At 37.5% G+C, this 15,478-nt stretch overlaps 1 protein-coding gene and 1 pseudogene across 1 annotated transcript in view; both read right to left on the minus strand.

Moving 5' to 3' along the window:
• Window positions 1-371: 371 nt before the first annotated feature.
• The window catches only part of PIWIL3 (piwi like RNA-mediated gene silencing 3), a 30,799-nt gene continuing 15,692 nt past the window's right edge, over window positions 372-15,478 (minus strand). The window contains exons 9-20 of the mRNA XM_015590532.1: window positions 12,813-12,939; window positions 12,491-12,608; window positions 11,970-12,084; window positions 11,329-11,516; window positions 10,819-10,891; window positions 5,391-5,591; window positions 5,152-5,255; window positions 4,304-4,374; window positions 3,744-3,897; window positions 1,898-2,023; window positions 646-793; window positions 372-488 (exon numbers count right to left, since the gene is read on the minus strand). Of these exons, the coding sequence (XP_015446018.1) occupies window positions 372-488; window positions 646-793; window positions 1,898-2,023; window positions 3,744-3,897; window positions 4,304-4,374; window positions 5,152-5,255; window positions 5,391-5,591; window positions 10,819-10,891; window positions 11,329-11,516; window positions 11,970-12,084; window positions 12,491-12,608; window positions 12,813-12,939 (1,542 nt within the window). The remainder of the gene's footprint in view (window positions 489-645; window positions 794-1,897; window positions 2,024-3,743; window positions 3,898-4,303; window positions 4,375-5,151; window positions 5,256-5,390; window positions 5,592-10,818; window positions 10,892-11,328; window positions 11,517-11,969; window positions 12,085-12,490; window positions 12,609-12,812; window positions 12,940-15,478) is intronic.
• LOC112480932 lies at window positions 3,350-3,468 on the minus strand (annotated as a pseudogene).

Consider the following 15,478-nt stretch of genomic DNA (forward strand, 5'->3'; position numbering starts at 1 on the left):
TTTACATGCTCATAGATATAATCTCCATGTAACTAATGTGTAACCTTTACAATTAGCAGAGTAGCATTCCTAGGAGTGGAAAGTGTTTGGGCAGGATTAATCATAAAGTCATTGCAATACATTTGAAAGGTAAATTGCAAGATGAAATCCTCACTGTCAATTCTCTGTCTGGAAATCAGAAGTCTCATCTTAAGTCAGTGGTAGCATTGAAAATGGCATGTACCACTCTTAATCTCCTCCATGCCCAATCAAGAATGATTAGAATTTAAAACTCTGCATCTAGGAAAATAATTCAGATGTAGAGCTTCAAAAATAAAAAAAACATTTACAATTTGTGGCTTTCAATATCCCATAAAGCTTTCTTCTGTAGGTCAAAGGTAAAAGAGCCGGTTTGACAAGGAATGGTGTGGTTCTTCATGAATACTCTGGCCCACAAGGTAAGCCAGTTTATGGGCATAGTGACAAGGAGCAGGAACTCGGATGACACCCTTTAGTTTAAAAGAGAACAAAAAATTTTTTTAACTTTATATCTACTTTCCCTGAATTTACATTTTCATAGATATGAATTCGAAGGTTCAAAAAGCATAGATTTAACTTTGACCAATTTTACAGATCTAAAGAAAAATTGGTATCAAAAACACTTACTGGCAAATTATAATACATGTGGCATAGTCTGTAAGTTAGACACTGTACTGTATCTGGGCTCAAGCGAACTGTGTCATGGATGACATTATAATGAGTGGGAGTGACAGTACCATCTTTCACAGACTGACTCACAATAAAAAAATCATACCTAGAAAATAAAGCATGTGGGTATCAGCTTATTTTAGAAGAAAAAGAATGTTGCAAACTAGTATTTAAAGTGACAATATTTTACAGAAACCCATTTTATAGACAAGAGTTTAAAGGAAACTTTAAACTCTAAACATTAAAAGGTTGGCCACCTGTTGAGCAATGATTCAATATAGCCAATCTACAAAAGACAGTGAAATCAATGACCCAAGTAAGAACTCCTATTGGATTTAGACTTAAAAGCATATGAACTGATGCCTAGAGGCATAAATATAAAACTGGCTAATTGATATGGTCATAAGTAACTCATTTCAAAGATCCAGGGATGGACATTTCCTGCCTCTCCCAAAGAATCACCTGAATATATTCAAACTCCCTAAATGATATAATAGGAAAGGTTAATCAACGTATTGTAAATATTGAATTTATTTTTTATGTGTGTCATCTTCGTTATGCTTTGTTTTTCATACTTTGGTTTTTTTTTCTTTCCTCTTACCGTCTAATAGATCGATCCATATTTCTGTCTGTCTTTAGTTTTACTTCATCTTCCCTATCTATTGGTATGTTTTATTTTTCGTTGTGGTTTTATGAAATGTTCTCATTTGCATAATTGACCTGACAAGTCTAAAGTTAACCAGAAGTCCCACCGTTCATCCTAACAACTGAAGAATCCTAGAATGATAAGTATATTTACAGCATATTTTTTAAATTCTATGAGAAGAAAATGATTGAAGACCAAAAACAAACAAACAAACAAACAAACAAATGTTTTATTTTTCGTTGTGGTTTTATGAAATGTTCTCATTTGCATAATTGACCTGACAAGTCTAAAGTTAACCAGAAGTCCCACCGTTCATCCTAACAACTGAAGAATCCTAGAATGATAAGTATATTTACAGCATATTTTTTTAATTCTATGAGAAGAAAATGATTGAAGACCAACAACAAACAAACAAACAAACAAAACCTATAATCCAATGTACCTATTCATATAATTTTAACATTCCTTAAGTCAATACTTCTTTTTTCCTCCAAATCATGCAAACCTTAAAAAATTCTGTTACCATCTTAATGAAATGAAATCTTGACAATAAAGGTGGCTTACCATTCTCTCCTGGTCAATTCTACATCAACAACTGTTCCTGGTAATGGATTTTGAAGTCTTCCTTGAGACTCGACAAAAAATCTGGTGTTTATTCGTTTCTTCACCACAATGAAAGTTAGTTTAAAACTGAAAAAAATTATGAAACTGAAAAATACTATGTTCACTCATGTCATCTCAGAAGCATTTAGTGTTGAAACACCACATCCATAGGAACTATTAAAGAGCCTGCAGATGGCAGCTCTCTATATTCCCCAGTTTTAGTATCTGAACTCCACATGGCTGATTCAGGTAGTAAAGGGGTAGGTTCCTCTTCATAGCCATCCATATCTTAGGGGGATGGTCCCTTCCTCACAAGGTCAGCATCACATCTATTATCTATGTCAGATACCAGGCTTCACAGATAAACAAATGAGGCCAGCAGAGGCAGCTGGGAGGGATCCCTGGCCCTGGGACTTACAAAACTCCAGGATAAAGGAGTTGGAGAAGTGCAAACCATTGACAAGAAAAAGAAATTCTGAGATGTCCTAAATTACAGCAAGCTAGAGGGTGGGAGGAAGAGACAAGGGAAGTGAATCGGTTAGCAGACATAGGTTGAAACCAACAAAAGACTGCCCACATTCCTGATTGTATGTTGAAACTTTGAGTCAACTTCCAGGAAGCTATTTCAGCAGTTATCTAAAACGAATAGCAGACCACCAGACACCATTACATCCGCTTGTGCATGAAATTTCTAGACTCTTGCCCACAACCAATCCAGAGGCGACGAGTCTTTCTTCCTACAAACTTTTCACCTATCCCAGAGCTTTCCCAGCTTCACCCTTTCCCACCCCACCCTCATCTATAGCCAATATAAATTCTTTCAAAACAAGTTGCATCTTTCTTCCCCAAACTCGGTGTAAAAGAGACTTGTCAACTCCAGGACGGCGACATGTTTGTCTTCTCCATCCAGCCCTGTAGCTGCTGGTTTAGACTGTGGGCCCTAGGACCTAGTACTCCCTCTGGCTCACCTATTGCTCAACAAACCCCTTTTTTTCCGGACAACTTTCAGTCTGGAGCATTTTTGTTTAACACCATTGACAGACTATATTCATGGATTTTAATGACTATTTGAGGTTAAGCTGTCCGACATAGAGGCTTGCAGGGAGATTAAATTAAATTTAATTAATTCATTAATTTATTTAATTTTATTTTTGGGGGTGAGGCAACCCTTGGTTGACCTCACAGATTGCAAGGATCTTGTCAGTTTACAATCTCTTATTTTACTTATTTATTAAGGTTAAGCTGTCCTACATAGAGGCTTGCAGGGAGATTAAATTAAATTAATTAATTCATTAATTTATTTAATTTTATTTTGGGGGGCGAGGCAACCCTTGGATGACCTCACAGATTGCAAGGACCTTGTCAGTTTACAATCTCTTATTTTACTTATTTTTTCATTTTTTTTATTTTTTATGCCTACAGCACCTGGTCTTCCTAGGTGGTCTCCCATCCAAGTACTAACCAGGCCCAACCCTGCTTAGCTTCCGAGATCAGACGGGATTGGGCTTGTTCAGAGTGGCATAGTCAAAGACTCATTGCAGGGAGATTTTTTAAAGGGAAAGATTTGTAGGGGTTCCTTCGGGAAGAACAACCTGCCACTGAAATGTCACAATTCCGCTCCGTACTCTGACTTGGGCGTGAAGCACAAAGTCAAAGAGGTGATGGCCTGTTTTCTCCCTATCCATCAGCGGAAGCTCTCTGTAGTGAGCTCTTTCTCGTAATTCACATATCATAATTGTTACAGATTTTTTTCAAAGACTAAACCATTTAGATTACAAAATCCACACTTTACAATTTATATACCTACTTTTGTGAATTGAAAATACTCTTTAAGGAGGACACAATCTGTGGTATTTCATAGTCAATCAATGCTTGAAGCTGACCATCTCCCACTCCATCCCGATACACAATAATAGAATATGGCAGAAGTGAATTACGTTCATACCAGAGCTTCAGGGCCTCTGAAAATAAACCAGAAATACACAGAAATAAACTAACTTGGAACAGACTGGCCACTGCTTATTTTTGACCACTTCTCAGGTTCATTTTTCAACACTGTAGCTTTCAGGGCAGTTTCCCTGCTTAAGCCTTCAGTCTAGTCTAGGATTTCTCAATAACAGTAGAAATTCCAAGCCGGATGATTCTTTGTGGTGGTGGTGGTTTCAATGTTGCTATCCTATACATACTAAGCAGTTTAGCAGCACCCTGCCCTCTACCTACTAGACTACATGCCAGTAGCACCTCCATCCCAGTTGCGATAACCAAAAGTACCTTCAGTCATTGCTAAATGTACCCTGGGGGACAATCTCTCCACTGGTGGGGATCTACTATTAGACTCTAGAACTCCAGATGTCATAGGACACTGACCTTGCAAGCAGGCCCTCAGCCCATTCACAAGCTCCTGCCCCGATTCCTGGATGATACATTGAGAGAACCACCTGTTTCGAGAAAAGTAGGCCATCGGTCTGGAAAACTAGATTCTTAAAATTGTATCACTTTAATTCTAAATTAATCGATGACATCACCACCACCCCACCAGCTGAGGATCCAATGAAGGATCCATTCCCCTGCAGAGATCAAAATATTGGTTTCTTCTGATATCTTAGCTTTCTTCTGAAACAGGGACCTCTGCCCTACAACCATAAGCAAATGGATTCTGCCACAACTATGTGCTCTTGGAAGAGGAGCCCAAGCTGCCTCATAAGAATGTGGCTTGGCAACACTTTAATCACTGCCTTGTAAGGCCTTGAGAGCTATGCAATGCCAGACATCTGACCTACATGGAATTGTTCAAATTGTCATATTTGACATAATTCATTAGGCAGCAATAGGAAATGATGCTAAGCCCTCCATGCAAAATATTTTGGGAGGATAACTTTGCCAGAAGATCGGGAGGGCACATGACTAAGAACAGCTTGTCCGTGGAGCTAGTCAATGAACATTAGTCAGGTCCACCTCTACTATTTGGTCTATAGATTGTTACTAACTGTCCTATGTCTGCCAAAGCTTACTCACTCCTAGGCAGCAATAGGAAATGATGCTAAGCCCTTCATGCAAAATATTTGGGGAGGATAACTTTGCCAGAAGATCGGGAGGGCACATGGCTAAGAACAGCTTGTCCGTGGAGCTAGTCAATGAACATTAGTCAGGTCCACCTCTACTATTTGGTCTATAGATCGTTACTAACTGTCCTATGTCTGCCAAAGCTTACTCACTCCGTTAAGTCTTCATTGACACTTGCCACAAATCCTGCAATTGACTTCCGTCGATTTACAACATCGTGGAAACAATCAATGCCAATGAACATTGCATTCTGCAACTTCAATTTTGAAAAAGGTAGTAAATTGAGTTAGAACAGAATATAGGCAAATTTCTCAGTTAAATTTAAAAAATAGTTCAACAGAATCTTAACAAAGTCCATGAAATAAAGAGAAGGCAATAAATTCCAACGTACTCCTGTTTTCACCTTCCAAAGGGCTCCTCCCATCTTGCAGTTCATCTGCTGGGCAATCTTTGTAGCAATGGTCATCAGCGTCTGAGGTTTGTCCAAGGTCCGCGCCACCACACACTGGCTTGGAATCGGGCAATTGACACACAGGTATTTTTTAATGCCATCGTACATTTCTTTCCTGTCACTGGACAGCACACAAACTACCTGAAAGAAAGCAAGCATGAACTTCCCCGAGATGCAAGAACACAGTGATATGAGAAATGGATACCACATCGAGGATACTACTTAAGAGGAATACTGACAAAGTCAAGTCTCTTTATTAAATACCTGAATCCATGACAGTGAAAGGTCTAGAATCACATTACATTAAACTATCGTGAGGGTGAGCATGCGGAAGAAACAGGCTGCACAACAGTCACTTGGCAATATGTGTCAGTCGCTTAAACTTACAAAATCTCTTTGTCCTAGTTATTTAATTCCCAGTAGTTTATTATAAAGTTGACAAGATTGGGTTAAAAATGTAGATCAAAATAGGTCATAATCAGGATAGTCACCATTTATGGGATGATCACTATGTATGGGGGCACTTGCCAAGCATTTTAGTTGACTCAGTTAATTCGACAACCTGCTGAGATCAATACTATGATCCCTATTTGCCCGAGTATACAAGCTTGGGAGTTATGGACACTGCCTGATGTACAAGTAGCAGATTAAGGTTCCAAATATTCACAAAGACCTCCAGTAGGACACTGAGTGGTCAGGAAGAGTGGTTACCGCTTGCCTTGTTTCTAACTGTAATGTGAAAATCATCCATATGTTATTTTTAACATGATGATGCTTGTAGGAAGTTTTTGGCAGACACCTTTATCAGATGAGGGTAAATAATTTTCTCACTCTGGACTTTTTCTTTTTATATGAACAGATGTGGAATTTTATCAAATGCATTACTGCTTTGATTAAGAGAAACATTTTTCCCAATAATTCATCGCACTAACCAGCTAATTGTTTATACTTTTTCTAAAAACTATTTCAAACTTTCAAATTAACTGGCACTCTCTAGCTCGTGGTCCTCCAGTGAATCTGTAATAATGAACTCCACTTGTTACTGATCTCATGAAGCCTTCCTCTGTCTTTTCTTCAGTCTTGACAATATCAAATTTAAAATTTTTTCAGCTTTAGATTTATTAGTAGTTCTCTATTTAGTCTGTTTTCATTTTCTTGTTTCATTCTTCTTTATTTTGCTTTACTCTATTCTTAGTGCATTAAAATTCATATTTCATTCCCAGTGCATCCCTGAAGGGCTACAGGTCCCATCTCATTTCCAGTCTTCTGTTTCGCACGGTTTTGATACATAGTACTTACATGGTACCTCAGTTATAAAAGTTCTTTTTTTAAAATTTCCATTGAGGTTATCCTCTAACAGAGCTGTTACTCAAAAAATAATTATTTGGTTCTTGAGTGTATGTGGTTTAACAATTCCTAATTGAAATGTACTGTGGTCAACACGTGTGGTCAATAGGACACTGGTCCTTCATTACTTGCATAGGATTTCTCTAAGTCCATTGTGACCAATGAAAGACAAAGACAAAATGAACTTACAGATACACTTTTAAAAATCACCTGATCTTTTGGGTACAGATTACACTTACACATGTGCGCACACACACATGCACACACACGTGTATCTCTACATAGATATAGATATATACATGTATTAGTAGGTTAGTAGGTCAGGTTTTTAAATATGAGTTTAAAATCATCTAGATTCTAATTATTTTATTTGACTATCTGAGTTTCCTAAGAGTGGTCAGCTAATGTTGTCTCCTAAAATTTCAGCTTCTGGAATAGAATGGATCTGTCTTTTCCTAAGAAGAGCTACTCAAGTTGATAAAAATATAGGAGTATGCCTGTTCAAAGCTTAGCCAGTTTGATGAGGCAATAAAAAATTATAAGGTTAAGAAGAGAAATAGGGACCCAGAGAGATGATCTCAGCAGCTGAGGCTGCATTACCTTATGGTATCTGCCTGTCCCAATAAATATGGATGGGAGGTTGGAAGGCTATGAAAAGACTGACAAACTCATAGATGGAGAAGGATAGAAACTGAAACCAGGTCCTGCCAAGGAAAGAGTACGTACTTGGCTTAAAATCTGAGTGTCTGCCATTCAAAAACAAACTGATTAGATGGATAATGCTAAGTGTTAAAGAAGACATAAAGCTACAAGAATGCTCAAGCTGATGGTGGGTGTGTACATTTTGGAAAACCGATTAGTAGCATCTAATGACATGGAACATTCCACTCCTGGGTAAATCCCCAACAGAAATACACACCTATGTGAACAAAAGACAGGTCTAGAGTAATCATAATGGTACTATAAGTCATAGCAAAACTAAAACATCTCAAAGGTTCATCAACAATAGAACAGATTAAGTTGAAAACAATGGGATACTATGCAGAGCGAGAGAACAAATACACTACAGCTACACCCACCAAAGAGGAATCTCAAAGTTCAGCAGAAGATTAAAAAAAAGACCCTGTAAACGTATAATTCTTTTCAGGTAAAGTTTTAAAACAGGCAACACCAAGCTATGGTGATAGAACACGGGGTAGAAGTTGCATTTGCAGGACAGTGACTTGTGAAAGGGAAAAGGTGAGCAACAAATAAGAGTAAATTACAATCCATTACATAAATCCATGTTTACATAAGTAAATAAGTAAATAGAGAAGAATGAAAAGGTCTTCCTTACACAAGAATACCAACTGATAAATATGGAAGGAATATTGAAAACAAAAATCCCCATTTTGGTGAGCACCATAATAAGTGTTTCAGACAAGAATCATCAATAGATGCTAAAATTAGCGAGTGAAATTTCAATGCGAACCCAGAAATTTGCAGAATCTCCAAGTGTCACCCCACAATAAAGTTATCAATCACAAACAGAAGAAACAATAATTTTGAAATGGTGAACTCTGCTAGACCTCGCCTTAATTAAATCATCAAAATTAAAATTACCAGTCAAATCAACATCACCTGCTTCCTGATAACATGACTTGAGAACAACACAGCCTGACTTCTTCAGTATTCTGCAAGAATGCATGACCTGAATTGAACGAGGAGGAAATGGGCAAACCCATATTGAGGATTGTTCTGTAAACTACATGGTCAGCGCACTTCCAAAATGTTGAGGCTATAAAACCCAAATAAAGACTGAAGAAATTTTCCAGAGATTGAATGGAGATTAACATGTTGATCAGATGCTTCAAGCGACCCCATATGGACCGGACAAACAATTTATTTTGCTATAAAGGAGAGGATTAGTAGAATTTCAGATAGGGTCTAGATGAGACAAATGGCTCAGGAATACATAGACTATAACTACTGTGAATGACACATAAACATGGGTATGTGGGTACATATATGTTACATATATGAGAGAAAAAATGATTATACACAGAGACATAAGAGAGAATGATTATATGACTGTGGTAAAATTTAATATTTAGGAAATCTGGATAACGGTTATAGAAAGATTTGTGCTATCTTTGCAACTCTTCCCATGAGTCTGAAATTACAGTAAAATATAAATTTAAAAGTTTTTAAACATTCAAGAAAACAAACCCGAGGCTTTAGATTGGATTAATGTGTAATCATGATTTTAAAGAGAAAAACTGTAAGATTCGCTATTTAAAATAGGGGACTGTATTCCCAGTTGGCATTTTTACTGCAAATATCTGATTTTCAGGAACCAGTTTTAATATTATGTGTGAGATCACTATTTCATTTTTATTCTTTAGCTTTAAATCATTAACACAATACTAGATTGGCTTTCCTTCCTGTAAAAAAAAAAAAAAAAACCATATCCTATAGTTTGAGTATACATTTATTCTACTTCTGCTTTGCTCCTCCAACTTACACATTTATAGGAATTAATTTTTATTATTCAAACACGTGTGCCTCCTCATCACAACTTGTTTAAAATCATGATCTGTAAGCTGTTGTCTGCATACAGTATAAAGAAAATATACTGCCAAACCACATGAGTGCTTATGCATTATTGGTATTGTTACCACCAATCTTTATTGTAACTTTTATTTTAGACTTAACATAAATAGGTGGCTTGATGTCTTATCGCAGTCAATGGATTATCTCACAGAGCCCTATTCTGGCCTTCTGCTTAATGCCACACAACTTTTGAACTTTGTGAGCCACCTGGCTTCACCCCTGCTTACGTGCATGAATTCCCCTCTAGTCCAGGTCTATAAAGATTTTCATTTGTACTTGTGAGACAATTTTGCATATAATTTCCGGTCTCTATATTATTGATCATTCTAAGTGCACAAGAAAAAAGATTGTAGTCATGCTCCCCTTAACATCTGACATACCTTAAAATTTTTAAGGGGCTGCTTTGAGTAAAAGAGGATAAATCAGTAAAAGTGGTATAAGTTCCCATTCAAGAGATAAAGGACTTCTTTTTAAAAGAAATCCCCATGATTAAAAATGTTAAATGAGCAAAGGAAATTCCTGGTATGAGAATGGGTTGGGATTCAAACAACTACTAAGGCCCCTTCAACTCTGATCCTCATGTACTAAATGTAAGCCTTCGCTCATTCCCAGTGGATGCTTTCCTGATCCAGCTGAGCATTTAAGGCTACACTGACCACCAGAGAAGAAAGAGATATAATAGACAAGCAAGCAACAGGAAGCAAGGCAAAAAATGTAAGTACAACAGGATTTTGAACATAAGACATTTCATTTGAGAATGAGTATGGTTCAGAGAAGGTACCCTTCAGAGCAGCCTCAAAGGTTCCTTAGTGGAAACAAAAAGGAGAGAAAAGTCTAGGCTTCATAAATAAGACAATAGGAGAAAGACCCTGGTTTTATGCTCAAGAAACAAAGATCCTCTTAAAGATCATCCTGGAGGAAGAAGGAAGAATGTGAGATGGATTAGAAGAAAGAGCCCAAAGGAAGAAGAAAAAAGATGTTACTTTAGTAATTCAGACACAACGTTATGACAACTTGGTCAAAAACATTGGATGGGAGAAAAGAAAGGGAAAAAATTCCCCCGAAAAGTACTGAGCAAAGGGCAGAGCATATGCTGGAAGAGACAGATCATAGGCTTTGCAGGTTACAACTGGAGAGAGAAATGATGAATGTGGCGATTACCAGAAATCCATATCACTTTATATTTGTATGGTGTTTTTCAGTTTGAGACAAGATAATGCCAAGTCCTTGAGCCTGAAAGAATTAGTATAATATGGCAGTATTAAGTAACAGCTAAAACCCGGTGTATATTGTACTACAGTAGAGAGGTAGATTTGTATTCATTTAATAGTTTAGGAAACTGATGGCAACATTCCATGTTCTAAAATGCATGCAAATACAGTGTTAGAACAATCGCGAAAGACTGTGCACATAGCAAATAGACACTTACCATCTGTGTATTTGATGAATCATGTTTTTTTAAGACAGTTACATAGGAGTTGACTGTATCACTTACTTCAAGCCTAGAAAATAAGTATATCATCTATATTCGAAAGGTAATGAACTGTGAAACATATAAGAAACATTTTAAACAGCCAATGAAACATGATATAAAGACAAGATTAAAAAATGCCAAAATGGGCATTTCAGTTTAAAATTTGTTTTTAAAATAAATTCAATATTTGGAAACATATTTGGGAACTAGTTCTTAATATCACCCCATCCATTCACATCAAGTTGCTAATTGTCATATCTTCCTCAACTTGTATGCCAAGAGCCACAAATCATATAGCACAAAAACCTATTTTAATACTTGTTGACTGGAGTAGATTGGACTATTTACAGACTTTCAGAGTTTTGATAAAGCAACAGATTCCTACAATTTAATATTTTCAGTTACTCTACCTTCCGATTGCTGACAACTAACTTTTAAATTGGAAGTTATTTCTGATCGACTTACATTTTTGCATCTCTTATAGCTATGCCCATGGTGGGTGTGACTCTCCGTAGACTCTGCATTAAGGAGCAGGCTGCCCCATAGTTTTTCTTTGTATAGAGGATCAGCCAATTATCTAGTGACTTCACACTGAGTAAGGGTCCACTTCTTGTTTCTCTTGCCCATTCGGCAGATTGTGGATGGGAGTCAAACTGAAAAAACAATTCCGAGACATGCTATAAAACTTCATTTAAAAAAAATCATTCAAGATCCTTTCCACTGTAAGTCTGTGCTCTTTCCTACTGAAATACTACAATTTTAAACTTCAGTCATGACTGTATCAGCTATTTTCCTTAAGATATAGGTTAAAACACTAGAATTCTATCATAGGTTACTCTGGATTACTTTGATTTTAGGTATCTGACTCTTAAGGATACATTTGGTAGTTCATTTGTCCACGATACTAATAAAGATGTAATGCTAAGTTTACGATATGCCAAGTGTTTTACATGCATTCTTCTTGGACTGTCATTCTCTCATATAGAAAGAACAGGCAGCCTAAGGAGAGAGAGCAGTCGTAGTTACTGACATGGCTGTGTTAGTTTCTCTTTGCGTTACTATTCATTTGACCCAACTGTGACATGAAAATTTTGAAACTGTCTTACCATTCTTTTCCCCTGGAAAATTCTCACTTCTTTCAAAATTCTTCCTGTGAAGGACAAAAATTTGGCATCAAACTTGAAATCCCAGAGTTGAAGCTCCTTTTTCACATTCTCATCTCTGAAAGTTAAAATAGTTCCACATGATCCAACCAAAGAAAATAATCAAAAGCAATTAACCATTCGCAAAACACAGGGCAATTTTCCTTATTGCTCATCCTTCATGTTGAGATGCTGCAGATAAACTCCCTAAAGTTCTGAAATAGTCTTGGTTTTGCTCTCACATTTGTGTCGGCACTTAGAGTACTCTGGTTCACTCTACCCTCTCTAGGTCTCCTCTAACATTGCAATGACAAAAACCACTTTCTTTCCAACTCATTTTTCAATTGAAGAATCTGGGATAGATGTCAAGGGACCTGCAAAGATCTCAATTTCAGTGCATGTACATACACACACACACAGAGGGACAGACAGAGAGACAGAGACAGACAGACAGACAGTCAGAGAGCCAAAAAAGTAGCACTTACGTTTGCATAGCATTCATGAAATTTTGCAATTTCTGCTGCCTTACTTCTGGATTCAACCTTGTACTAGCAGCCAAGTCTCTCATCACCCCATAGTCTTTACGCATTGTATTTGTTAGACCTTTTAAAAAAATCCAAAAGATATAGCTGAACAAGCAAGAATTCTTAGAGAAGACTTAACTGTTGTATCCGGAAGAGCAAGAACCAACGGAGAACAGAGCTCTGGGTCACAGAGAGTATTGTGAAATGCCCACACTCCTACATCATAATATCTGTGACTTTAAAGCGGGGTTTTCTTCTGTGGAGACAGGATAAATCGCAGTACCTGTCAGGTGGCAGAGCTCAGGAACCAGCATTATTGGTTCGTGTTGTGTGTCCTGTTGGCTCTTTTTCCATTTGCCCTTGCTGATCAAAAGTGGCTGATTTAAGTCCGTGACCAGGACATTATACTGCTCAACAGAAGCAAGAAATAACACTGGTATAACTATCAGGAAAACCTTAGTAACATCACATAAATTGGTACAAAAGTACATTTTTGGATCAAAAATGGCGGTCCAGAGGTATGCTGGTGATATTGTTTCCCCAGGTTTAAGGATGCATTAAAAAATACTTTTAATGGCCTCTTAATTTAGATGTCTCAGGGATCACACCTTTTTTCCTTACAAAGATACAAGGCCGAGGAGAGTGGGACTCCCACAAACATCACCTTGGAGTCATTGTCCTAACTTTATAAATGTAGAATGGTGAGAGATACTTAGAGTATATTTCTCACCACAGTACTGCTATTAAAAATTTCTAAAACATTGAGAACTTTCAAGAGGATTCCATACCAGTGGGGGACAACAAAACCTGGCCAACTTTTGAGAGTTGCAATTCCCGATCTATTCTAAACAGCCTTCCTGCTTTATTTTCCCTAAATGCTTAATCCCTGCTTCTGGTAGAAAAAGGCATTTTCAAAGACGTCACCCACAGAAGTTCCTCCCCCTGTGCTATAAATCTTGTACAACAAAGTGCCTTTACTCTCCAACACAAAGTGGCAATTCTTCACAGACCCTCCTATGCCGATCATTAGCAAGGTCCTCATCAATACCAATTTAGCCATGTGCATGTTGGTATCATGTCTTTTAAGCATCTGGGAACTTCAAAAGGAGTTCCCACCTTAGATGAGAAAAATTCGAATCCAGTGCTCATGGCTCTTTCCTTCTTGAATTGGGTTACCACTTTCAATTCTCATGCTAATGTTGTAGATTATATATTTTCTTTCCTTGCAGTGGCCTGTAGTTATTTGGAAGGCAGTTGGTATTCACCCCACATCCCCTGTTCTCCTTAAGGTGGGTATAGAATCTTGGCATCATTTTAGGCCTCGCCCACCACTTCTACCACCCAGCTTATTAAAGCCTTTGGATATACTATATTTCCTGCAGAGAACTTTGAAAATCACATTTCCTATTTCTTACTGTTTTAATGAAATATCCTAGAAGGATCTCTTGCAACACCTACTTCTGCATCTAAAAAAAAAAAAATCAATCCTGTCGTTCCTATTTGCAATATTATTAAACTTCTTTTGAAAGCCAGGATTGGACTTCCCTTATAATGACCCACCTATGAATCCAGTGATTTTTCTACATCTCACTACAACACTAAAACTAAATTGTTGTCTAAGACTGAATACCCACCAAGACATCCCAAGACCACCCTAGTCATTTCAGATTTTTCAGCCTGTCTTACTCAAGTAAATCCACTGAAACTATTTTCTTATATTTTATTTAGATCCAAGACTTCTACCTATCAGCACGTGCCAAGAAGGTAGTTTGCCTTATGCGTCAAATTCTCTCTCAAATCGTTCCCAAACCCACTGCCCTATGATGCCAATGTACATAAATTAACTATTGAACCTATGTATTTGAACTCCTATGTGCCAATCATGGTATAAGATACAAGAGATATTACAAAGAGTAAAATCAACACTGTTCTGCCCCCATGAAACTCATAGTTTATTGGGGAGGGGAGGGATTAAATAATCACAGAAATATATAATTACAAATTGGGCTAAATGTTATGAACTACAAGTACATAACAGAACAAGGTGACTTCACGGAGGCCTGAGATTGCAGGTTGGTATGTGTTTGTATGTTGGCATGTGTACGTGCGTGTGTGTGTGTGGTGGACGGAAATGGTGTTGGGATATCCAGAATGGCTCTTAGTCAGTGACCTTTGAGATGAAATTTGTAGAATGAACAAGCAAATATGAGCCTAAGGAGAGGAATCAGCATGTGTAAATTTAGAAGGAGGGAGAGCCTTATGGCCCTCACTTCCTCATCTCCCTTACTTCCCCCAATCTGTGTTCCATAGCCTGTTTGTAATCACTCCTCATAAATGCCATCAGTTCCTTCCCTACTCTATGCCTTCATCATACCATTCTGGCAGGTCTCTAACCCTGGGAAAACCTGACTGTTCTGTGCATGTAACCAACAACCGAATCCTGCTGATTGGTTCTGCAGTTAGTTTTTGCCCCAAATCTAAAAGGGACACTCTATTCAAATTCACTAGTTTTGCTCCCCACCCATTCAAAAACCAATATCTCATACTTTCTCATCTCTTCTCGAATCTCTTACACATCTCCTTTCTCTCCTCCACCAACCAACTCAGCCAATGATCTCGATTCATACTTCGCTGAGAAATGTGAGGATTCGGACAGGAATCCACTAACATTCTGCCTCCTGTTTACCTTCTTGCCTTAGATTTACGCTCTGCTGGTCCTCTGATTATTATTCTAATCTATCCTCAACTTCAGGGATTTTGCTTCTATTATTATCCCTTATTTCTCTTACATTTTATATTATCAATATCTCCTCTATTGGACGATTTCTACCAAGATAAAAAAAATATTATTCTCCAATTTTAAAAATATCCTCCTCTGTCTACTATACCGTGTCTCTTCTCTCTTGTAGCAAATATTGCTACATTTTTTCTTCAGTACCTTTCACCTGG

The sequence above is a fragment of the Pteropus alecto genome, unplaced genomic scaffold, assembly GCF_000325575.1.
Source record: "Pteropus alecto unplaced genomic scaffold, ASM32557v1 scaffold190, whole genome shotgun sequence".
NCBI lineage: Eukaryota > Metazoa > Chordata > Mammalia > Chiroptera > Pteropodidae > Pteropus > Pteropus alecto.